At 33.2% G+C, this 27,668-nt stretch overlaps 1 protein-coding gene across 1 annotated transcript in view; it reads right to left on the bottom strand.

Moving 5' to 3' along the window:
• Nucleotides 1-27,668, bottom strand: part of LOC113394043 (guanylate cyclase 32E) — a 145,870-nt gene that overhangs the window by 44,045 nt on the left and 74,157 nt on the right. The window contains exons 9-12 of the mRNA XM_064215736.1: nt 11,699-11,851; nt 7,416-7,553; nt 3,543-3,797; nt 876-1,013 (exon numbers count right to left, since the gene is read on the bottom strand). Coding sequence (XP_064071806.1) covers nt 876-1,013; nt 3,543-3,797; nt 7,416-7,553; nt 11,699-11,851 — 684 coding nt within the window. The remainder of the gene's footprint in view (nt 1-875; nt 1,014-3,542; nt 3,798-7,415; nt 7,554-11,698; nt 11,852-27,668) is intronic.

Genomic DNA, 27,668 nt, shown 5'->3' with positions numbered 1-27,668 from the left:
TCATCGCACGTGTGGGCTAAATAATTGCATCATCATTTCTTATAGATCTCTTAACTCACGAAGACCTTTTAACTTACCGGCGTAAGTTAAAATACTGGCGTGCATTAACAAATATACTCAATTTTTTTTTCTTAAATTGTAATTTGCATTTACCTTGCAGTCTTTATTCTTGCATTAGTATATTCGTACATAGTATTATATATATTAAAAATGAGACTTTTTTTATGTGCAGCTGTCGTCCCATAATCACTGGGACAAAATCGGCTTACGCCATTAATATATAAGATAACTGAAGTCAATTTAACCAACAAATCGTATGTAGTCTTATACTTGCCGGTTCTAAATATAACAATAATTGCGCGTGCGAAATAGACTGTCTAAGCTCCATTACCGGTATAACTGTCGAGTGGATAGTGCTTATTCAGATGCACTTGCAGATAACTCTAACTCCAGCAAAATGTGTTGTTCTCTAAGAACTCACTTCGTTTGTCATTCAAGAAATATTGAATGTGGTTTCAGGATGATACGCAATATGCGTGTATCCAGAAACCTGATTGATGAGAAACCTTGATTGTTTATTATTATAATTATGTTATTATTTTCTGATATTTCACGAAATTGGTCTGGTGTGTATTTCTCGTTAGTAATTAAGGAATAGCTTTATCGATTCAGCCGGAATACGTCCATTGCTAGACGAAGGCCTCTCCCAAAGATCACCACAGCAGCCGGGTATCTTCCCGAGAGCCTTACCAGCTCGTCAATAGCTTTAGTGACCAGCTAAGTTTTACCAACTATTATTTTCAATATCCCATATCAGTTCTACTCCTTTCAAAATAGCTATACTGTTAACGTATACAATGTAAGTTTAGTCTTACTTGTTTAAGTTCCTTCTTAATAGCTCGCGTGACGTCTATGTTTTTCTTCTTGAGACGTTTGACGGCGACGATGTTACCGCGGTACGTTGCTATAGTCGTATGAGCTCGCTTCTTGTCAACTTCTTGCGGCACGGAATCCTATATAAAACATATCATATAATTTATCATTAGAGAAGAATTTATATTTACAATATTCTGAAATCATAAAAGACGTTTTATTTTATTTCAGATATGATTTAAAATTACGAAACATATTTTTTTAATTAGCGCTCTTGATATCCAATACCAAGAAAAGCCGAGATGAAGAATATAAATTGTTTTGTGTGGGATATATAAGATCATAAAATGAACATATCACATGTTATGACAAATAACTTCAAAGGTCAAATGTCTTAGTAATCCTTTTAAACGTTTCAGGACGAAGCTGTTATTCCAGAACGGTGAAAAATATTTTTTTTTTTGTCATATTTAAAATAAGTATGCAGACTGGTAAATGGTAATGACTAACCCTTACCACCAATATTGGTAAGTACCTGTAGGTACACTAAGCCACTCATTCTTTACCAGAATACAACAATACACTATATTCCAATCGCAGAAGGAATAAGAAAAAATAAACTTTGACCTCGAATTTACGCAATATCATTGGCCGAGATTTTAAAGGTCTTATCACTTTTGATGTTTAAATAAAGGTATATAAGTAGTCGACCGAAATAGTTTTCTATTATAAATAAAGATACATTAATTGGTTCATAATATAGCAGAGCGCATGGAACATGTAAATCTCAGGTCTTCAATTGGAAGATATAAATATTGTTCGTAATATGTGATTTCATAAAACCTTTAGCGTAAACTGTAATTTCAGACTAACGCTACAGATATATCGCGCAGTAACTGAATTTGTCTCGAAAAATATTAGGCTATAGCTATTACTTTCCGTTCCGTAAACCACCTTTCGTTTCATAAACAAAATTCCTTTCATGTTCGTTTTCTATACGAATATTATAAGGAGGTAAAATTTGTTTGTTTGTACCAATTAAATTTATTTAAAAGATTTTATTTATCTTGCTAATTTTGTTTGGGTGGAAATTTGCAACTTAATTTTAAAGCGTTGAGCTGAAATTTTGTATACGTTTTTAATTTGGATGACAATGCATTACCTGTGTTGTGATGTGACGTCATACTAAACCCAACATGGCGGAACACTCAAGATAGGATAGGCGGAATAGTTATTTTTTATATACTTCTACAATATGAGTATCAAATGAAAGGGTTCGGAGAATAAATCGAAAAATTAAGTAACGTCACTCTAAATCCAATATGGCGGACTAAGCTTTTTATGCTTTCCTACAATATGGGTATCAAAAGAAAATGCAAAATTTAATCCGAAACTGTGTTTCGTAAGGCTAAGTACGCTTGAAGCTTGAAATAAGTGGCGCATTCCTCCAATCACCCAATTATCGGTGAGACCGCGCCGATGACTGAGTGGCAAACTATTCAAAATTAACTGGAAAACGGTCTTAGCAACAATGAAGCATTTAATATACATCTCATAGACTGAGAAATCTCTCCAGCGAGAACGTAAAAGTAAAAACTTTGTTCAAACACCATTAACAAACTTTTATTTAAACGTTATACTATTGAATTATGATTAATGTGTACTTTGTGTGTGTAATTCACATTTATAACGTACAGATTTCCGGTAACGATAACTGAAAAAAAAACGAATCAACATAACTAAAATTTTTCTATTTTGCTGCGAGCCTCTGCTCAGCAGTGGAAGTTTACAAGTCGCTACTTTGTCTCCATATGAACACAATTTTATTCATCAATTTTGTGGCTCAACATTTCATGTGTATACAGTATTTACATAATCGGTCAAAGTTAAATTAGTTCTAAACAATTCAATATGAGTTGATTATTATTCGGTGCATGAGCTAACATGCTAACAAAAGTTAAACATTGGGAACGAATGTTACAATTAGAACTCTATCGTTAATATAGTTATATATATCGAATAGGTTTATTTGAAGTTTGGGATAAATCTAAAAATAATATTAATATAAGGCGCTCAAACTCCTAAACCAGTGTTGATTGTTTAACTGCCAACTTCCATCTTTGACTTGATTCGGAATTTCTTGCCAGAATAACTGAATATTTTTAATTGACTTTTACTAGGTTTTGAACAATGGAAGTGTGAACCGGAAATGCAGCAATGTAAGCTAGGTACGAGGTAGAAGTAGTCGTCACTGCATGATTAAAAAATGAGATATCAGATATACTAAACAAATATTTTGTTAACAACTGTTATTCATACTGTAAGTTAAATATCATATCGGTATCATAAATAATGTAGGTCAGTATTTCTCTAGCGTTATAAGCTACGAGCCGATAAAGGGCATATTCTCGATATTAAATTTCTGATGATATTTAAAGGACGTTGACTTTTGACCGATAGACATCTGACAAATTTCAAACACTACCAGTGTTTGAAATTTATAATAATAATAAATATAGGCAGTTAATTGTATTTACAAGAAAGAATACTAATCTTATTCAATACAGTTTGGTAGTTCTAAATGTTACTTAGTATATTTTATGTACTTACTAGTTAACAGCATAATATAATTATATTCCAAATTCTGGTTTGTCTTGTATCCTACATACCTTATTACAAGTCGTTATGAATGTCAAATCCTTTGCTTCTATTCGCCATAGCACGGAAGCTAGTTTTTGTTCGTATCTGTAATGACGGACCAGCAGCGCTGCAGCCAGGATCGCAGCAGCAGCGACAGCAGCCGCTGCTGACAGCACTACGGGGTCATGGGGCAATGAGCACTTCCTCCCGTTAAATCCACAAGCCGGTTCTGCATCAGGTGGCTTTCCTCCAATCCACGCAATGGTCGAACCTCCAACGAATTCCTGCGACATAAATAATTGTCATTTAAAATAAAATGAACTAACGTTAGATTATCGTCTGAATACTGAACAATGATAAAAAAACACTCCGTTCTGTGGTTAGTACTACAGCGACAGTAAAGCGACAAAGACTGATTCATTTTTTGGCGCGATGATCGAAATTTCCAATATTATAATGTTATCAAAAAAATGCTGTTAGCGATTCTACGACCAGGTTATAAGTCCAGGGAGTCATGAATAGATTAGTGATAGATATATTTAGATATTTAATGTAAATAATTCCTATGAACTATAATATGTTTTTGCTATACAAACAGTCAGATCGCCATGGAACTTTTATTTATCAAATAGAATAGAGTCTATTAATCTGCGCATTGATATTAATATCGATTTTTATTGAATTAAATTATTATTTCAATGGCTTTTAGTTGTGCGATCAGTCCACGGATTATTTCTCCTATTCTCTTCACGTAGGACGGAGACGACACAAAGGAGATTAATCGGTAGGGTCGAGAGAACCACATCAATAAAAAATCTATTTCTGTCTGTATATAAAATTATTGTTAAAATACGTCACTGACACAATATGTCGCTGGCATTACCAAAGTGGTAATACTACTATACAAACTTTATTAAAATAGTCTCGAATTGAGTCTCGAGATCTGATTATAAATAAGATAATTAATTTTCAGATATTTGTATAAATATGTTGTATTATTTTTACAAGAATGTCACAATAATTTAAGTAATGTCCGTTATGACAAACACTTTACTAATATTTATCAGGATTGGAGGCCAAAGTGAGTGTGGTAAAATAATATTGCGGAATAATAATACTTATTGGTTTGATTATTTGCCCGCTTGGGTATCACCTACGCATTATACATCCCACCGCCAAAAAAAAACTTAAAATTGTGTGTGTTGTGTTCCAGTTGGAAGGTTGATTGAGCCAATGTAACCACAGGTACAAAAGACATATCTCACATCTCAGTTCCCAAGTTGGCGGTGCATTAATGATATAAAAAACATAAAAAAAATCATACGGGGTCAATGGCCATGAACATTGGTGACCACATACCATCATGCCTTAAAAAAAACCAAAGTGAAAACACGTTCCATCATCTATTGTGTCACGTTGATTTAATACTCAGATAGCATAAAGGATTTTAGCATTCTGAAACCTACTAATAGCTAATTAACGAAGGCAATCATCCAATTAGACCGCAGTTTACTATACCCGCTAAATTATAACTAATTGCTGAGGTATAACGTGTTAATATGAAAAGGCATAAGTTATCAAATTTTGTCTGTATATTCGCTTTAGTTTAGAACCCGAAGAAATGATGATTTTCTTTACCAGATAAAAATCGGGTCCTCGTCTTGCGAATTTGTTTTTTTTATTTATAACGAATATACTGTTTTTGTTCTTTCGTCATAATTGCTTATATAATAATGTTTTAGTCTTCTTAAATAAATTGGTTCGTTTCGTACGTACTATGTGACTTTACCATTGGAAACGAGACCTATTTGAGAAAGTTGATTTGTTTTCGTCTACCGTTTGAGTTTATAGGAATAAAGTTTATTTAGTTTCTACTATTTGATTTTACGAGACGAAATTATATATAAATAGTGATGCGAAAACCTTGCTCCACTAGAAGTTAGTTATATAGTTGATAGTGGTTGATATTTAAAAGTAAGTTTATAATAAACTGGTAAACGTTTATCCAAATATTCAAGCACTTTTGAATAGTAATTTACAAGGCTAATGAAACATTAAGTTACTATCGGTAAATGAAGATTCCACTAGAATTGGTGTGATCTAGATCTGTTATATATTCATGAAAAGTAAAAAAATCTTGGTTCATCTCAAAATATTGTTGACAAAAGTATACGAGTATGTTTTATGGAGCGCCACTATCTGTGGTAGCAGCAAGTTGAAGCTTAAGGCTATTTAAGCTGCGTTTGTGTACTAAGTTGTGTAAATTAAGTACGACGGCACCGTAGTTTCCAAAAAACTTAAATAAAATTACTTAAATTAATTTATTAAAACTAATTAATTCTAAAATGTATGCGACAATTGAATTGGAATGTAACACACTTTCAAATTTTTTTTTTTGGTCTGAATACTACAAAATTGATCACCTGATAAGGGGTCACCATCGTCCTTAGCAATCGGCAGTGTAAGAGATATTAAACATTCCTAACATCTTGTACTCGCAACCAAAACACACAGGATCACTGATCCCACATACTGGAACACAAATCGAATATGTTACACATGAAATATAACATGAGATTTTGAGACAAACCTCCTCCACTTTTTTACATAAGGATGTATTAATTTTGTGGTTCATGGTGCTAAAAGTAAGAAAGAGATAGATGGCTGCCCTGAAACCCCAGGAATACTTGGGGCAGGGTATATAATTGAATTGCTATATCCCACATTATAACATATTATGCTACGTATACTATATAAGTGTAAAGCGTATATCGTATCAATTACTCACGAAGCCCGTCCAAGTTAAATTATTGGCATGTATTCATTGAATGACGCTCGTACTTACGAAATGTCTTAGTGTGCGTGAGCCGCCAAACGTGAGTACGTATCGGGACGCCCGACAGAAATGATAAGTTGAACTATTTAATATTGAAATTGTGTTGACTTGAGAAAAGCTTTTATGAATATTAATATGATACGAGTAATGTAAGTAAACGTTATTTATTAATAAAATATTTTATTGATTATAAAATATACTTTATTCTTAGCTACAATTCTCGAATATATACATTAAATTCTGTGTACGTACATTAGTATTCCGAAGCCAGGCATACCGCTGCCGGAGAAAGGGTATTCAGACAGACTGGCGCCATAACGCGTTATGTAACGAAGCGGTTTACTATCCCATAAGAAGTTATCACCTCAGTACAAATACGGTAGATATATATAGATAGATATAGACGGTAGCTATAATTTCTTTTCAAATAAACCTTTAATATCTATTTCAAATTTCAAATCGGCAATTATAACCGACAGTTATCCAACGTTTGCTCGTTAGATTTGTTTTATTGTTGACAACTTTATATTTACCCTGTGCTGGGTCTTTAGGGATTATGTTATCCCTAAAGACCCAACACAGGATATGTATAACAAATGAATGCTTGAATTTTAGGTGTAAGCTGTGGGTTAAACTCAACGATTAAATATCTATTTGTGCGTTTGAAACAGTACACCTATTGTTTATATATTTCGAACAGGTTTAATCCGATCATATTTTGCCTAGGGCAGATACAATTCTGTCGAAATATCTGTCTATAAATAGAATAAAATAATTTACGTATGATCACAAATGAATCATATCTGTTGAGATATTCTGTAGTACAAGCTTGAAATTCGTCACAGAACATGATCGTGAAATATCAGAAAATGATGTGAGTGATGAGAATGATTTTCATAAATTAATTAAAAAAAATTAAGACTACACTTATCAAAAGAGCTTGTCACCGTTATTCTGTTTTGCAAAATTTCACAAGTGAGATATTTACACATGAAGTGAGTTCTGATCGAATAACACTGATTATCAGCTTCAAAATGAATGAATTATTTTAAATTATTTTACTCACAGGAAGTAAATCAGTAGAGTTGGTGTATCGAAACGCAGCCACAGGCTGAGCACTCCACCCACTTGGAGCATTAGAATCTTCTACAACTCCTATAACTGAGAAATTTCCTTCCGCATCGCCAGCGCCGTCCATATTCACCTGAACAAGATTGAAACAACAGATTATTATTCCTATCAGATTCTACTTTTTTTTTCTTTTTTCAATGACGAGCTACATTCCCCTGTTTGGACTCATACGCTCATTTAATTACGAGATCAAAATCAAAATCATTTGCAGAGCTAAATTGAAAATAAAGAGCCGAATAGTAGAAATATTATCTTCGGGGAGAAATCTGCGGTAGTCACCGAGAAAATGTCGCAAATGAAATTAGATCAATCGATTGTTTTATACTGCGTATGAATACTATCTCCATTATTTTTTATCTACGAGTATATTTTAATTTTGTATTGAGTAATAGGCATTATTTATTAAATTTTTTAGACTTGAGGGATTTAATGCACTGTTAAACATAAAAAAAAAATTCGCAAAGTTTTAATAAACTATGAAAGCTTTTAAAATATTTTAGGACGATGCTTAAAGTGTGTTAAGTCTAGATTATAAAACAAAATTCAGATCGAGCGCAGAGCATTAAAATGAATCAATAAAAGCGAATACGGGGCACGAGGACGGGGAGCCTGGAACTGTTGGCTTTTCAGAGTATTCCAGTACACACAGCACCGAGTCGCACATATTCATTATTCCAGGAGAATAAGAAAAAAATAAAATTAATGTATACTTAATCCACGTGAGAATCGAGTGCGTTTATGAATAAAATAAACTAATCAAATGAGAATAAGGTAATCACTCAAAGTTGAAGTTTGTCTGCTTGTTGCAGCAGTTTGTTTGTTTGTTTCTTTCAGTATCCTCTTCGTATAAATAACGTGCACAGGATTAAAATGATAATACAAAATATCTTAATTGTAACTTAGCTACTGAACTGTTTATGAATCTAAATTTAATTTTAAATTTGTATTAAGTAAGTTAAGTAAATAAGTAAGTTTTTTTACATTGGTTATTATTTTAAATCAATTTTGTGGGAATTTTAAAGAGCGACCTTTAGTACGAATTCGGTCATGTTCGAATACGAATTTCCACCAGCGTCCTTTCTAATCATTTTATTTCGGTTGCTTTGAAATAACTTCGTAGTTTTTATACATTTTCGGAAAGCTAATTAAAAGATTATGTTTTTAAAATAATCTGCAGAACAAGTTTCATAATGTTTTTTTTTGTTTTTCAGGCATATTTGAGGGAAAAAAATAAAAAAATTATTGAAATAAATTCGTTATCCGTCTGGCATTTTTAAATTTGGACCGGTAATTATTGTTTAAATATAGAAAAATATCCAGTGTTTAATCGTTTCTATAAATCAGAAGAAAAAAATCGATTTTAATCGAAACTTTTTTTTTAATAAATTTTTGAAGTTGCAATTTTGACTTATTTTGTAAAAATCTAAAAAACGTGATAACTCAAAAATGGTTCACTTTTGCATTATGCATATGGGGGTTAAAATTATCGCAAATAGTCACCCCTATCACCTCCTACATACGTCGAATTACCAATAACCCTGTATATGCAATGTATCGATAAAACAAAGTTATTTGAGTCTGATGATCTCACAACGTGACTATTATTAATACAAATTATTATACAATACATACAAAATATACAATGCTCCATCCGACGATGACCGACAACAAATTGTATTATAGAATTGCCAACAGTTCTCCGAAAGCTTTATTAACCGATGCAGTAATCTGGCGAAATAATTACTATTACCGTTAAACGTTCAATATAGATGTTTCCCGCGACCTTATCTGCGTCAAATCATTTGCATAAATCTGCCAATTTACACTATCGAATATCTAGAACATCTCTATGATAATAACTATTAAGACTGATTTTCGTTAATAGTCTATACTTATATTATAAAAAAAACGTAATTTGTCTTTGTTTGTATGTATGGGGTTATCTATAACTAATGATTCAATTATTTTGTTTTACTTGAAGCTACTACTACATTATTCTTGAATGCTATAGAGTATAAATTATATTTATTTATTTTGTTATTTCAATAACACATATAAGCGTTCGGGCACCTGATGGTAAGTGGTAAAAGCCGTCCATAGGCATTGGCGCCGTAAGAAATTTTAATAATTCCTTGATCTCCAATGCGCCTTCATCCTTGGAAACTACTTTATTATGTCCTTTGTGCCTGTATTTACACTGGTTATTACCCTTCAAATCGTAACACAACAAAACAAGATATTGTCGTTTGGCGTTAGGATACCTGGTACCGGGACGGGCTTGCACTGGTAGTAGGGCTCTGTGCAATCCCCACTGGGTTACCTACCCAAGTACCTACCAAGTATTAATTAGTATGTAATCAAATATATTATTATTACAGTAGCTAACAATTTCATGTTTCGAGGATGTTTAGTTCCTATTTATATAGGATAACAACTTATAACTAGAATACTGTGCCAGGTCACAGCTAAGTCCGCCAGACTGGCGCCGGGCTCATTTAAACTTCTTGAAAAGCAGAAACGTAATAGAAAAATCGTTTGGTGCGCTCAGCTGCATAATCAATATTAGTATTTTTTTCAAAGCATACTTCCAATATATGAAATTATTTAAACAATTTACTATTTAGTGTCGATGCCGTAGTGTTTAGTTAGTGAAATGACGATATTCGTATTATAAGTTACTGTAGATAATAATTCCAATACAATGATGCACATACAGCCAAGTGATTGCCTCACTGTTCTAGGGGATCCAGAAGTCTTAAGTCCAAACCCAGGTTGGACTGATAAAAGCTATCGAGTTTTTACGTCGAAAATTCCATATCAGCCCGGAATCTGAATCTTAGAAATGGACAAGATGTTAATCTTAGTCCCCAAGGATTGGTGGATTGATGGAATTTACTTACAATTTTATTCAGAACACATCCGTAAGGTACTTTAGATAGAGAACTGTAAAGAGCCTTAACAATCAAACAACGAAAACGTTTATGCGTTCATTTTCCTAACAAGCGTAAATACAATGTCTGCAGTAAATACATGATTCTGATAACATGGCAAATTGGTTTGACTCATTTAATAATTAATATGATTAATTATGTTAATTATATTCACTATGATACGTTTTGATGACAGTAAGACTCGCAAACTCATCTCCAATTATTTTATATATATTATTATTAGTAAAAACGGCATTACATGTATCGCTATAGTAAGAATTAAAAGATTTGTAAAGAGTTCCGTACTTTGTTCAAGTGTGGGGTCAACGACTTTTTAGATGATTAACAAGTGTGTATTAAGGAATCAAGCATCTGCGTGCGTATATTGAGAGTTCAATAATTTATAGATACCGTATATAATATAGGATTTATAGATAGATAGATAATATTTACTTCATACTTCATTGAAAATTTATCACAAGTCCTATGTTAAGTGACACGTGACTTAATTATGATGTGTAACTTATGACCTAGATAACAAATTACCTTTTATGATTGATGTGCTTAAATGATTTTTTTTATGGCATTTGTTAGCGGACGAGCGTATGGGCCACCTGATGGTAAGTGGTCACCACCGCCCATAGACAAAGGCGCTGTAAGAAATAATAACCATTCCTTACATCACCTATGCGCCACCGACCTTGGGAACTAAGATGTTATGTCCCTTGTGCCTGTGATTACACTGGCTCACTCATTCTTCTAACCGAAACACAACAATACAGAGTACTGTTATTTGGCGGTTGAATATCTGATGAGTGGGTGGTACCTACCCAGACGGGCTTGTACAAAGCCCTATCATCAAATAAGATGTATGTATGTTTCAAATAAATCGATTAACGTGAATTTAAAGTAAATAAATCTTATTTTTATTCTTAAGGATTTTATTTTTAAAAATCATATAAGTGCATCTGAAACATAACTTGATTACATCAATATATTTTTTCATTAGCAGCCTGTAAATTTCCCACTAATGGGCTAAGGCCTCCTCTCCCTTTGAGGAGAAGATTTGGAGCATATTCCACCACGTCTAATTTCAACGAAATTCAGCCACATGTGTATTCCGCCAACCCGCATTGGAGCAGCGTGGTGGAATATGCTCCAAAAACCTTCTCCTCAAAGGGAGAGGAGGCCTTTAGCCCAGCAGTGGGAAATTTACAGGCTGCTAATGCTTTCTTACCGCAAATATCTAATTTTTAATTAGAAGTAATATCATATTATAACGACTTACATCAAATCCTTGAAGTGATGTGTACGTGGTCGGTCTGAGCAGTTTCATAAGTGTAGCGCCATCTGTCGGCGGGAGGCCGTTGCGCATAGCAGCGGAAGCGGCGCGTGCCCACAGGATCACAGCATCGTAGAGATGTGCAGCTTCTATAGGTACCTAAATAAATACAAATTATTAAAAACAATTTCCAAAGTCTTGTCTAAATTTTCTATTTTTGAGTTTATCGATATATATTGTTATATAACATAAAATATAACACTGTATATAAAAGTAGAATATCTATAGAATTATACGCGTGAAAACATCACATAAATATTTAGCGGATCTGAAATTTGAAGTGTTCCAGACAGTCAAATGCACAGTATTATAAGTGCACAAGCGTGTGCGTCGTCACAGGTACACTCTCTGTTCTGAAGGGCCCAAAACCCATATGATGAAAAAGGAGACTAATGCTTTTCGAGACAGGAGAGTATGATATGTCAACTGCTTTTTTCCGATCCAGCAACAAACCCATAATTGTTATTATATGATATTTGTAATTGTGTAAGATAACTAGATCGCTTTTACGAAAACATCAGAATATATTCATTGAAAAAAAATTGTGTAGATGAAATACTGCCTGTAAAAAGTTATCCGAGAATTATTATTTTACGTTAACGATACTCAAATAATCTATGTAAAATATATGAATAATTGGAAAAGGCATTATGTTACATGGATATTTTGTATAAAATGTTGATATAAGGAAATCTAACATCAAAAGATCATTAAAGACATTGTGGTTTTTGAGTATTTGCTCAAAACAGTGGCTCAAATAGATCTTACTCCGCGTAAACCTCATCGACATGTAGTCTAAACGAAATTTAAATAAACAGAAAACACTTAAACTAGAAATTATATATAATGTATGTATATTAGATATTATTAAATTAGGCTTTGGCTTCAGCCACCTTGTGTGTAGGCAAAAGTTTCTGCGAAGCCGAACTTTTGTTGTGATTTTTTTTGAAGAGTGTAATGAAAGTGGCGATTTTATGGTTCAATACAAAATTTTAAAGATGCTATGAAGAAAAGGGCATTCCCTTTATTCTTGACGACTGAAGACACGGCAATTGTCAAGGTTTTTGTAAAGGAACAATATTGTGGATTCTTAGAAATTAGACGATACTTAAGACTCGTGACAGACTATGACAAGTTCTTGGAAAAGAATATCAAAAGACGTAATTCTTTCTCGACAATTGACAGACAAAATTATGTTTGAAATAGATTCCAAGACTAAGAATCTTCACAATTCTATACTAAAAGAGTCATTTTTTGTAGTCCATATTGATTGAGTGTCTCCATATCGAAAACGGAGGTCCTCCTTTTCCACGATATACGGAGACTCATATCACTGGCCAGGGGACGATGATCAAGGTGTAGGCCCAGATGAAGAATTTGGATCTGATCCTGGACGGCCGATGGAGTTTCGGGCAGCATTTCGTCAAACTCGGCCCCAAGCTCGTCAACGCCTCCTACCGAATGTCGCCCTCCCAGCCAGCCAGAATCGCTATGCCAGTAACTCAATGCTGGTGTAGTGAGGTCAATGTCGGAAATACGCTCCTTCTACGAATCGTCATGTCGCAGAAAGAAGCAGCTCAAGGGGGGCGAGAGGAGGACGCTGCTGCAGACTCGATTCGCCGATGAAGACCGGGGAAAAGGAAAAAGAGCTAAAAGAGCACCTTCTCCACTCGCCTAAATAGGCGCCGCAGCGACTAGAGGGGCTCAGTACCCCAGATTCGAAATCCCTCCTTGAATTTAGTGACCGGTATAGGTGAGCCAACCGTCAGGTTGTCACGGTCGCATGCGAAAGCAATCCCTTGGCGCCCACCGGAGAGGCGGAGAACCGCTGGTTTCTTGAGTGTTCCGGTGTGACTCGCCGGTGTCGAGTCCTACATACCCCTCCACTTCACAGCAAGAAAAAAAGGATATTTTCTTCACCGAAAAGGTTGTTTTTAATTTGTCAATCTTTAAGTAAGCGTAATGCGACTGTGATTACTACAAAAAATGTATTTTTTAAGAATTTAAGATAACGTCAAAATTTAAGTTTTTATGTATAATAAAAATGTCCTACGAATTTTAAATCTGAAACTAGCTATAGTCGAATAAAAATACTTTTGAAGTGTGCTCAAGAAAAATGACGTATTTACGCTACGTGACTCGTTAGAGGCGGATAAATTGCTAGTAGCGAGTACAACACGAGTATAATAAATGAAAATATCGTGGATTAGTATGAGTCCACAATAATTAACTACCTTTTCGTCGTTAGCTGTAGATCCCAAGGTTAATTTTACAAATCCCGGGTCGTGTAATAAATAATCATTAGTGTAATTTAGTAACAATTCAAAATATGAAAGTTAACATAAACATAAAACATAATCTGCCTGTAAATTTCCCACTGCTGGGCTAAGGCCTCCTCTCCCGTTTGAGGAGAAGGTATGGAGCATATTCCACCACGCTGCTCCAATGCGGGTTGGTGGAATACACATGTGGCAGAATTTCGTTGAAATTAGACACATGCAGGTTTCCTCACGATGTTTTCCTTCACCGCCGAGCACGAGATGAATTATAAATACAAATTAAGCACATGAAAATTAAGTGGTGCCTGCCTGGGTTTTGAACCCGAAATCATCGGTTAAGATGCTCGCGTTCTAACCACTGGGCCATCTCGGCTCACGTTAACACGATATCACGAAAGTTAACACTCTCGTCAAATAAATGCCTCGGAAAGCATGTAGAGCTTGTTCCTGTCTATGAATTCTCCTTGTCATATCTGATCGCCCGCGCCGTCCCATTAGGTTATGAGAGCGAGGGATTAGGGAGTGTACTTATATGTACGCATTAAAATATCTTCATTTGGTTATTCTTCGTTAACAATGACCACTGGGACCAGATCTTTCCAGGAGGATATCATCATCATTGTCCAATTATAATACCTGTACCTTACTGATTGGCGCATCTATATTTTCTATTATTGAATATTCTATCTCTGTGTATCTACATAGATTAGACTCAGTGCAAGAAAATAAACAATAACCGGTTGTATACTCTAAAATTGCACACGTAAACGCGCACGTAAACACCCCATAATAAAAATATGTTAAGTCGGTGGATTGGCACATCGGCCACCTGAGTGTGAGGTCACCACCGCCCATAGATAACGTCACTCTAAGAAACTTAATGTTCATTACTTACATCCCCAAAGCCTCTCCAACCTTGAACTAGGATGATAAGTCCATTGTACCTGTAATTTCACTGGCTCACTAATTCTCCAAACCAGACCACATAAAACCCCAGTGACGCTTGTCCGGATTTGTACCCGTAATTCAGCTCAGATTGACCTATTTTATTCATGACCCTTCTCGGCTTTTACTCTGCATATCAGCAGATTTTTATTTCATAAACCTTAATAATCCGTAAAATCAACTTTGTGTCATATTAACGAGAAATTTTAAACATATTTACGCGTATTACGTGTACGTAAAATTATACGATGTAATTATTCAGGTAAAAGGTTTTCGCAATTGATTGAATTCACTGTTTATATACGAGGGACATACAATTAAAAGTAACAACTCGTAAATATCTCATAATAAGGGGCGGATAATCTCAAAACCAGAGGTTGGATGCTTTAAGCCATAGGAGAATGTCGCTCCCTACTCTACTACTACGTAAGGAACGAAAATTTGAATGATAGAAGGTTAAAGAATTATTCATGATTACTTATGTAGTTTATAATATTAGTTCATTTATTTTTGCAAGATGCTTTGGACCGGTAGTTCACTGAACGCCTGATTACAAGTTGTACTACAGCCAAGTTTTGTCGTCCAGTAAATTTGTCCGCCCTAGCTGTACTCGGTCTATAGGGAAATTTTCTCCTCCCCATAGTTGTCTAACGCTAAGGTTGCTTGTCCTCGGGTAAATTTGGAAGTCATAGTTCCACCAAGAGGTTTGGTTGATATATGTGTCATAAATTTTCATCCGATACGTGTAAGAAAAAGCAGCTAAAAGTCTTGCTTGCCCGGAGACATTTCCGCTTATACGGGCCATAAAGATAACAATTTAATCGTAAATAATACAATCACAAAATCGTCCATAGCGTATACGCTTTTATTACACGTATAAGAATTATTTCTTATATAATAAAGTCTAGATTCATCCGTTATATCTGAGTGACATATTTTTATTGATAGCGTTAAGAAAACAGAGAACACATCTCTTAGCATGTCTGATTTGAGTTTGTGTGAGATTGGAGTGATTATTTATGTATTTACAAACTTTATTGCACATAAAATAAATATATAAACATATCACAGATATAATACAATCATATACAGAGGCTATGAGAGCAAAACGGCTTTATCGCAGTGGCGATTACTTTGGCAACCTTCGTGACAGAAACTAAACTAAAAGAATTAAAGAAATAAAGTAGAGCAAGCTTATATTTACCAAATTAATTTTTTTTATAAAGTAATATAATATATAACGGGTGTTAAATTATAATATGATATATAATAATACGTATGTAAATAAAATACGTATATCTATCGATGTTCATTAACAATTAGACTATTATTTTGTAATGCCTGACTGAAAAAAATAATGAGCCCATACATAGAACTTATACTAGAAAATGCAGAGCATTTCAGAAAAGGTTTTAGTTGATTATATTCAACGCTTTGCAGTTGCATCGTATGTTTAATATACATATTGATGTTACAAACGCGATTTTCTTGTTCTTGTGTTAATAATCAAAACAAGGATATTATTATTAATGTTATGTTATAATCACATAATGTTGGTGCGATATGCGTTAGCAAAAGGCTGACAAATCAGTTCTTCAATGGTAGGGGCGTAGGTCAACCATTGAAAAATTTAATTTAAAAAAGTCGATAAATCACAAAAAAATTGGTCATAACAAAAAACGTCTAGGTTTATACATCACGCCATATCTGAATAATACGTAACAATAGAAGTTTTTGGATGTTATTCGTTCACATAAAATGGCTAAAATAAATTATAACATTCAATTCCGTTCATTCAAGGTCGATCGATTTCCATTCAACTGAAATGAGAGCGAGTGAGCGTCATAAAAGTAGTTTAACATCTGAATGATGAGATAAAGGATGTATTTTTCAAAATTTAACATATATAATGTTAAAGTTTGAAAAAATTCATTTTACATCTCGTCTGTGATTTTTTTAAATAATTCTAAATACCTTTTTCACATAAAAAAATACTCTTATTTTTATTCAAGGCATATATTTTAGTATTCTTGACTTTTATTTATTTCATACAGAGATGGATATGAACACAAGAAGGAATTTTAAGGTTATGGTGAAGTAAACTCATATACATGAACACTAAAAACATTACACTTTTTTTGCGAAGACATGTAAAAAATATTAACTACAGAGTTTCTAAGTTGTTTTTTTTTTTTGGTATGATCTACTTTCCGAAGAAGTGAATAATCTTTTAAAATGACGGCCCAAAAGTACGTATGGGGTATTGATTTTTTTTAAATATAGTTATGTCTATAACTATAAAACTGCCGCCTGAAATTGTAGTTGTAACGATGATCACTACTTAAGATCACGAATCAACGTGGCACGATGTCGTGCTTTGACAGCATTTTTTTTGTGTATCTGAGTTCTGTGTATTGGTGATCAAAGTTTTAATAAAGGGTGTTGAGTCTAAGTTTTTTTTTTTAAATATACTTGAAATTCCTCATGCATAGAAAGAGCTTTATTACAAACGTTTCATATGTATGAACTTCAGTATGCTTTGAAGAAATGAATTTTAATTAAATACCTCGGTTTTCATGATTACAATCTTCTTAATGAAAAGTTAGACTAAGTAAACGCGGTTTTTGTTTGCCAGCTCAAAGATCCTATATAAAAACTTTTATGAACTCAAACACCTAAATATATTATATACAGTCCGCTTAAAATTTTTTTCGTTATATAAGCAGTTCGTATTTTTTTACAACATAAGTAAAAATATCAAATCCTAACTGCAGTTCGTGTTTACTAAAAATGTCATATATTTTGTCCTTACAAATATAAATACATTCAATCATAGTTATAGTTTTTATATAAATAAAATTAAAGTCACAGATTTATTTTCAAGAAATGGACCTGGGAGCCTACTTAAATTATTTTGAACTAAAATACCTGTAATCATATTTCTAGATGTTTCGATAGCACTACAATCTAATATTAAGGTATGTATGGAAGAAATTACACGATACTATTTGCGTATAACATTAGTATAATTTAATAAACTTTCTCCGATTTATTTATTTTTCATAATACTAATAATAATTTTCTCATATTTTACTACTACGTATAAACCAAAATATGTTATTGCCAACCCATTACAATGAGAAACATAATATCCAAGTTGAATATTCAAATAATTATACTTTAGAGCAAACTGTCTACAAAAATATATCGTATTCAATTATAATAAAATGTGTAACGCACGTAAAATTTATCCTTAACACCATATACCAAGTTGACCACAGACGGATGAAAAATTAACATATTTTCATATAGGCCGTGTATATAGTCATGAAAGGAGCATGGGCCGCAGCCTCATATCAAATTGAAACATCATTTTTGATCCGCTTCAATTGAATTAACTCTAGCATTTGTTTTACTAAGTATGTTTATATAAAATTGGCTAGAATTATATATTTGTATATGCAAGAGTAAGGGTATTATTTAATACGGTCCGAATACGGTTAATATAAAATAAATCTACTAATATAATAAAGCTAAAACAAGGGAAGGTCTGTGAATAAAATATTACATGAAAATGAAATCATCTAACAAAACACTTTCGAAATTGTGCTCCGATAGCGTTTCATTGTACAAATGTTGACGTCAGAACTAAGAAAAGTAATAAAATAGAGCATTTCTATTCTATTTCATTAAATCCCTCAGTAAAGGGTACAAATGTACAGAGGTGTCATGAGATGATGCCGAGAGACAGAGCCGAGATGGCCCAGTGGTTAGAACACGTGCATCTTAACCGATGATTTCGGGCTCAAACCCAAGCAAGCACCACTGAATTTTCATGTGATTAATTTGTCTTTATAATTCATCTCGTGCTCGGCGGTGAAACAAAACATCGTGAGGAAACCTGCATGAGTCTAATTTCAACGAAATTCTGCCAAATGTGTATTCCATCAATTCGCACTGGAGCCGCGTGGTGGAATATGCTCCAAACCTTCTCCTCAAAGGGAACGGCGGCCTTAGCCCATGTTAATGTAAAAAAAATGTCATGAGATGATGACAAGAGTAAGTCTTATTGCTTGCATTAAACAAACTCATTGTGTTAATCAAACTTGCACTTGATTAAATTTGCATTCATTTTGAAAATGTTTTAGTTTATTACATTTAAAGCACTTTAGCAATTTTTTATTAAATTTTGTCTTAGCAACGAATGCAACAGACGAAGATGATTGCGAACTTTCACCGCCGTTTTTCTCCTTTATCCCTTCCTCTTCAATCAGAAACCTGGCTACTAAATTATCTTAGGTCTGCTTGTCGTCAGGCGCAGATTCCCTGGCAAATACAAAATGTTTGTATTGATCTGGTAAAGACATCAAAACTTTCGTTATTACGAACTTATCAGATATAGTTTCACCAAACTGTTTTAATGGATTCTACATTTCCTGTATCTTTGATAAGAAGGTCATCTCTGAACCTTGTTCATATTTAAATTGAAAAACTCTTTGCTGAACAATATGAATGCTCGTCTCCGATTTTTGTTCATGTCTATGAACTTAGTAATTTTTGCCACATCTCAGCCAAGGTTTCGCATGATAAAATATGTACCATCACATCTTCTGACATCCTTGTACCCAGCAATGTCTGGGTTTTTGCATCCAGAGTTTTCCATCGAGTATGCTCGGCGACAGTTTCAGGTTTTATCGTAGTGCCGTTTACTATGTAATACAAGCCCTGGCCTCGCAGAAAAACCGTAGTCTGAAGCCGCCATATATTCCAATTCTTGGAACCTTTAAATTTTATTGCTCTGTGCAATAAATAATCCATTATATTTTCTTGATTTTACTGCTTCCTGCTTTGTTTCAAACCAATAACAAGTAATTTCTTCCCGACAAAAATTCTAACCTCCAAACACACGAAGCCGCACGTACTTTTTTTGACAGTGATGACTTCTTGCGGATACCTTCATTCAACTCGATTACGAGTCTGGGCCCATAACCAGAAGGATGTTGAATAAAAAAAATATGCTCAATAAAACTTTTTTTACTCTTAATTAACTGAGACAGGAGACTAGCGTTACGCACATTCCGCCATAATAGTTTCAGAGAGAGAGTCTCATCTATTAGTGTCTATAATAATATATTTCATTTCGTTCAACATGTTCGCACCGTAAACGACATTGATGTTGTGTGTCGGTTGCCGCGTTGCTGCCACAGCTCACATTTCATATTCGATGTTTAACGTATCAATGATGGCGAAAAAGATTCTAATGTAATGAAAAGATTACAATCAATAAACATATAACACAATGAAACGACGATTAATATTCGTTAATATAGGGCTGATGAAAATATTAAATAAATAAATAGATCAAAAAATGTATAAGTTAAATTTTCGAATAAAATAATTCACACGGAAAAACAAAGTAAACAAATTAAAACGTCATTTGATAAAACTGGTTCACTAACTTGTAAAAACGTCACAAACGTGTGTCAGGCGTCACCAATATCGATACGAGGTAGGTACTTAGTACAGTGCAATCAACGTGGAGGATGATTTTATCCTTTGTCGGAGCGATTCAGCATCATAGTAGGTATAAACATTTTTTTAAAAACAGTATCGCTTTTGTCTTCTACTTCATTATATACCACATCGGTATATTATGAAGCTGTAAAATTCACACGCGATATTACTTGTAGAACAAATAACAATAACACAAAAAAAAAATACAGAAAATCTAATTTCGCATGTGGAACAGAAATCACTGCATTCAATACATAATATTAAAGTAAATAAAAATAAATAATTAATTAAAAGTAGGAACTCAAAGCCTAAAATTCAAAATTATAGTTTGCTATGACGTGGTGTACTCCGTGGATACTAACAGTACAAGTTAAAGGTTTACAGAGAGTGCGTGTTACTTATTTTCGTTTGACATTTCTATTAATAATATTGATTAGCACGTGAACGAAAAATAACATACAATCGAAAATTTATTTTGATAATTAAACGTAATATTTCAACAATGTCAATAAAATATTGATTACAAATTAATAACTTACTTATTAATAAAGAATTTTTTGTAATTAAAAAAAAATAAATAATCGTTTTGATAATATAATTTTAACCTTCTGTTTCAACCCTGCCAGAATTGGTAATAACACTTTTGCACGCTCGAAGGATAGGTAAAATTAGACTGCTGTTACATCATACAGTATTGCTCCGGACTTATAAAAATTAAATACAGGTTTTTTGTATCTGAGCGATGTTCTCGTAGTTCAATTTCATTCATTTCTAAAACAATTTTTTAAATCGCCCAATGTAGTACCGACGATGTTTTTGTGTTTTAAATTAACAAATTTGATTTAAAATAACGACTGAAAATTACTTTATGCTGAAATTTAATTTAGTTAATAATTAATTTACGGTAAGACGTACTTATTAATTGTGAATGAATGGTTCGGAACGGCAACGTTTGACCTATTTTGGCCGTCAGTACTTATATAACAATATCAATGTCATTGTTAAAGGATGTTGTAAATAAATGAAATGAAAAAAAATATCCTGTGTAATTTGATTGTTTTTTTTTTTGTGTTTGGTCTTTGGTTTTCGTCTTAGGGGTATCATTTGATGCGTTGACGTCATCGCGAAATTGTATCAATTTGTAATTAGAATTCTTAGCCAAACAAAAAATATTATGATTTGAAATGACCAGTACTGTAGAACAACAATTTCATAGGTAAAGGCAAGATACATACATACCTTGTGCATGTAATTACACTGGCTCACCCTTCAAATCAGAACACAATATTACTAAGTATTGCTTCTTCTTGTGGGTGGTACCTATCCAGACAGACTTGCACAAAGCCCTACCACCAAGTAAAATTTACAAAATATATTTACAAAAATATATTACGAACGTAAATAAATAAAAGAAGTTTCATAGTTAGCACTGTCCTTCATGTATAGAAAACATGGTGTCACCGTTTAGCTTGTTAGCCAGTTTTGATGAGCCTATAACCTTGCTCGTTTGTACTGGACACTGCAGCTCATCTTTTAACAAACTCTATTTTTGTTCTGAAAATATTTTAACCTTGTGAAACTTGTTATATGGAAATTTAACACGAATCATTGTCCGGATACTAAATCTTCATATATTTTATACGCCACACAACCGAACCACCTTTATTTTTTAAAAACTAATATTCATGTAAATGTAATTGAAGTATGTTGCATTTTAAACTGCGATAGAAACATTTGTGATATTTTTTCGTTTGTATTACAAGATATTTGATTGTGTGAGTATATATACTATAAATACACACATATACTCATTTTATTGTTATTACAAGCTGACCCGACAGACGTTGTCTTGTCTTAACTATGAATATTGAATTGGAGTTGGTATAATAAAAAAATATATATATTTATATGATTCCAAAAACATATTGTTAAACATATAGGAACAGGCGACATACAGCATGTACGCCATGTGAAAGAAAATCAAGATTGATGCTATAAACGCTTAAAGCTTGGCTTTGTCAACATAGAAAACGCTTTCCGACTATGATTGTACTAAGAAATGATAAATTAATTATTTTATCAATAAGATTCCGAGCGATCCATCATCTTTATCTAACATTTCGTAGAAATGGCTATAAGCCTGATCTGTTTAGACAGACATAACTATAGACTGGCAAATGAGTCACCTAATGGTAAGTGGTCACCATCGCCCATAAAGATTAAATGTAGGGTTTTGTGCAAGCCCACCTGTGGAGGTACCACCTACCTATCACATATTCAAACGCCTAACAGCAATACCCAATATTGTAGTGTTCCGGTTGGAAGGGCATGAGCTGGTATAACTACAGGCATAAGGGACATGGCATCTTAGTTCCCAAGGTTGGTAGCGAATTTGTGTTTTAAGGAATGTTTAATACTTTTTACGGCGCCAAGGTCTATGAGCGACAGTGAACACTTATCGTCGAGTGGACCGTCCGCCTACCTATATCATAAAAAAACCCGTCCGTATCCGCAAATTTATAATATTGCTGTACTTAGAGATTGATGAAGCATATTCATAAAAATAAATATGTTCTTAACATTTATTTACAAGAGTTTTTTAACGCTAGCAGGTACCTTATGTATATACCTAATAGAATTGTTATTTTAAATAGTTGCTGTATAAATCATGGCGTGGAATGATGGCAAGAATGCTAGAAGCATTTCCTCGTTGAATCGCAATTCTGATCGTAATATGATGTTGTTTAGATCTATAATGCACAGCAGGCGATATACCGAGTAGTAAGGTATATTTATATGAATGACTTACACTACTAAAACTAATTTAAGTCAGATAAGTCACAGATCACTGAAGACAAACTATGCGCCCCATAAAGGTAGTATTATTCCAATCACAGGATAAGTCAAGCCAAATAAACAACTTCAACATCGACTTGACATGACGTAATTGGTCGAGATCTGTTGGACTATTCTGTAACAAGAAACTCGGATCTCACCGCAGAACACGATCGTGAAATGTCAAAATGTTCTATGTGACATTGACTATAATAATTATAAAACGTATAACAGTAACAGTTGCCAACATTTCACGAGTGAGATACGCAGTGAATTCTTATAGAATCGCACTGCTGAGATTAATTATGGATTCAATAACAAAATGGCGTTTTGAATGTCGTCGAAGTTGTCTGTAAATCTTTGGAAGTAAATTTAAAATGGATTATATTATAATAAAAAAAATATTTATAATACTTGCAATACTTGCAAACTTGACAGATATATACAGGTATATTTTCTATAAGAACATAAGTTTATCATCATCAGTAATCTCTAAGAATTCAAAATATTCCCCCTAGATAATATCCGAATAACAAATAAAAAATTGAGAAACAAAATAAGCGTTTATTATCCTCCTGCGGCTCTACACGCGGGTGAAATGATGATCGATTTATTATATCCATGATATATTTTTTAATACTATAAAACATATTCTATTGAGTAAAAATATGCATAAAATCTATGAATTTATGTTAACGCTTAACTGGTTCGAAACAGTTGTATATTTAGTGGAAACATACGCTTTTTCTTATTAAGCAAAGCCTTTAAGATACGCTTAACTGGCTTTATAGTCCTCGTGAGAGCAGTGAAATACGTTTGGACGGTTTATATGTTAAATAAAGACATTTATTTGTGCAATTTCAAATATAAACACATACTTCTAAAATAGAAATTATTTTAGTTATATTTAATAAACAGTAGAAAGCATTATAATTTCCGCAAACGTTGCGTGTTTAAATAAAAAGCCCGTATTCATTATACTTTTAAACTAATCCATTTTTATCCCAAAATAAATTTAAATGCAGTATTATTTTAAGCTGCACAGTTTTTCTTTTAATTTGTATTGCAATTTATTTTAATTGAAAATCCAAATAAATCCATATCCGAATTTCGAGCTGAATTTGATGTAAAACTGCTTCATTGGATTTTTGATAAATCAATATTCTCAGTAATTAATCAAACCCGTTGCTTTTGAAAAAAAAATATTACCTGTAGTATTACATACATCATTCGATGGTATCGCTAATGAGGATCAAACTCTGTGAAGTAATGACAAAATTAAAACAAAATATTATTTATTTAATTACGCTCATAAAACCACTTTTGAATCGTAATGAATTAAATTCAATTTGATGCTACCTCAAAATCCGAAAGTACTAATTAAATACATATGGAAAACTTAATTTAAATTATTTACTTATTACGTTTAATTCGTACATTACAAAATCAAATCAAATCAAAAAATACTTTTACAAGCTCTTTTGAATCGTCATTTTACAGAACTGCTTTAAGGAAAAACACCACCGATTCGGAATGTAGATGCTGACGAGGAGAACCGCCAAGAAACTAAGTAGTTACTCTTTTCCAACATTTGAGATTTGTACATTTTGTTACGTAAAAACACTTGTATAAATAATATATTCTGCTTAAACATACAAGTATTTGCTCCACGCTTTTTTATCTTCTATATACTAGTATATAAAAGCGAAATACCAGTCACTGATTAATCATAAAATCTCTGAAACTATAGACATCCGCTAAGATGATTATGAAACTCTACCCCTAAAGGGTTAAATGGGGGGGATGGAAGTTTGTACTCTATAAATTTCGCGCGAGTAAAGCCGCAGGTTCAGCTAGTCATGTATATAATCTTGTGTTGCTTCCATTATTAAGGTTTCTTTTTTTTAATAATTTGAATTTAGAAATTAATCAATTTTACACAATACATGTGCGTGTCGCCTCTTGATTACATCATGTACAGAATTAAACAAAAATAATTTGCGCTTGAAGGCCGTATATAGCCTGAAAGCCATCCCGATGTGAGCTTTCAGCTTGACTATAAATAGTCCGGATAGCCTTTTTCATCAAAACGAAACTGTTTCAAAATAATGGACGTAGTGTTACCATGTATGTGTTTGTTATCAATTCAGAGTTATTGTATACTCCTCCATGTACACGTTTCGTATAGTCTATACTAAAATTATAAATGCAAAAGTTGCTCTGCCAGTTACCTATCACGCTTAAAGCACTGAACCGATTTAGATTAAATTTGATGTGGAGATAGTTTGACGGCCGAGGACGGACATAGACAATTTTTTTTTAATTCATTTCATGGCATAGATATGCGGACGAGCATACGGGGCACCTGATGATAATATAATATTATAATTATAATAATTTAATTTACGCGAGAATGTTTTTCTAACGTTGCGGAGTTAAAACATGCGTAATCCAATTCTGGATAACCCTTAATTCTAATCACTATAATTTATTTTAAAATTCCTATATATGTATTTACTTTGTCACGGCCTCATAGGGTACCATTTAAATTTAGCGTTGGGTCTAACCCGACATGAAAGCCGAACGGTACACCGTCAAGACACAATACTACTGTATAACAGCAGATATCGCAACAAGAAAAGACTGCGTTTGTACATGTTTAATATAATAAAACTATATTGATTATGTTTAATTTATATTTTAATTCATATTGTGTAATACGATAGGGCATGGTGAGACTTCCTGTAAAAAGTAGAACATTTGCCAAGATAATTTTGAAATGTAATTTTTTTTTATGTGATATTGTATCGACTGTTAGTTGTACTACTGAAAATAAAATATACCTGGTGTTTTTATTATATATGTTGATGATAATAATTATATGTGAAATATTACTTGTTAGTTTTTAGAGTTTATTTTTTGTGTCGGTTTTAAAGCGTTGTTTTGGACATGCTATTCTCTTTCATACTTGTTTTATTTTTACATCGTCAGAGTGGCGCTTTAGTGTTTATTCCTTTCCACTGACGGTATGTGTATATTATTATTTTGTACATTGCTATGTCACAAAATTTTACCTAAAAGTTTTGAGCAATTTTGATGTGTTTTTGTGTGTATTTTAATTGTATATATTGGACATAGTGACACTGTGTTCAGGCGTAGGTATTAGTTTATAACAAAAATAAAAACTAAATTGTTTTTTTTTTTCCCGGTAAAAACTCAGGGTTGACAGTTAGTGTCATATAAGATTCTCACGACAGAACCTATTTCAAACATTATATCATCTGTCAATTGTCAAGAAAGAAGGCCGTCTTTTGAGGTCGTTATATCTAGGTTTTACAAGAACGTGTCATGTCTGCCACGACTCGTTAAGTTTCGTGACATTTTTTCCTAAGGATCAGCAATTTTGTCTATTAACAAATATTCTATATTCTAGACATGAAAATAGTGTAATCGCTCATCACAGTTGAAATATCTTTAACATTATGTTCAAAGTCGATATTTTACTTTTTTATGGTTAATTTTTTATCTGCACAGACATGTTGTCTGTTGGTAATCCTTTGGTGCAATCTATCTTTAATTTTATTTACAAGGCAGAATCACTATTTCGGTTTTAATAATATATGCTATTAATAAGGCGTATAAATGTCTGTCTGCAAAGAAGTCATACATTCCAGATGAATATTCGGATTGTGTCCTTGAAGGGGTGTTATTTGTCTTTTTGGGATTCTGACTTCCTTGGCCGGTCTGGATGGTCGACATTTTACGTAATACTTTTTTTTATGTTAGAGGTGGCAAACGAGCGGGAGGATCACCTGATGGAAAGTGACTACCACCGCCCATGGACATCTGCAACACCGAGGGGCTTGCAGGTGCGTTGCCGGCCTTTCAGGAAAGAGTACGCTCTTTTCTTGAAGGTTCCCAAGTCGTATCGGTTCGGAAAAACCGCCGGCGAAAGCTGGTTCCACAGAGTGGTTGTGCGAGGCAGAAAATGTTTTAAAAATCGCGCTGTTGTGGATTTTCGGTCATCTAGGTACATACTGTCTTAGGTAATAAAACGCTATATTTTGTGGTCATATAGAAGTAAAGTAACAGCCTGTAGACGTCCCACTGCTGGGCTGAAGCCTCCTCTTCATTTTAGGAGAAGGTTTTTAGCTAATTCCATCACGCTGTTTAATGCGGTTAGGATATAAATAGAATTGCCCTACAGTTTCAGATTCAATTATTCTTAAATCCTCAATATTTCAATTTTTCACTGTTTCGGAAAGCAGTCTCGTCGTTAACGCTATTTCGTTTACGCAACAATGTACAAAACAGTCAAAGAAATGTCATTTCAAATTTTATAA

This window comes from Vanessa tameamea, chromosome 9 (assembly GCF_037043105.1).
Source record: "Vanessa tameamea isolate UH-Manoa-2023 chromosome 9, ilVanTame1 primary haplotype, whole genome shotgun sequence".
Classification (NCBI taxonomy): Eukaryota; Metazoa; Arthropoda; class Insecta; order Lepidoptera; family Nymphalidae; genus Vanessa; species Vanessa tameamea.
Note: the sequence above shows the minus strand (reverse complement) of the source record. Positions and strands in the feature narration are given on the sequence as shown.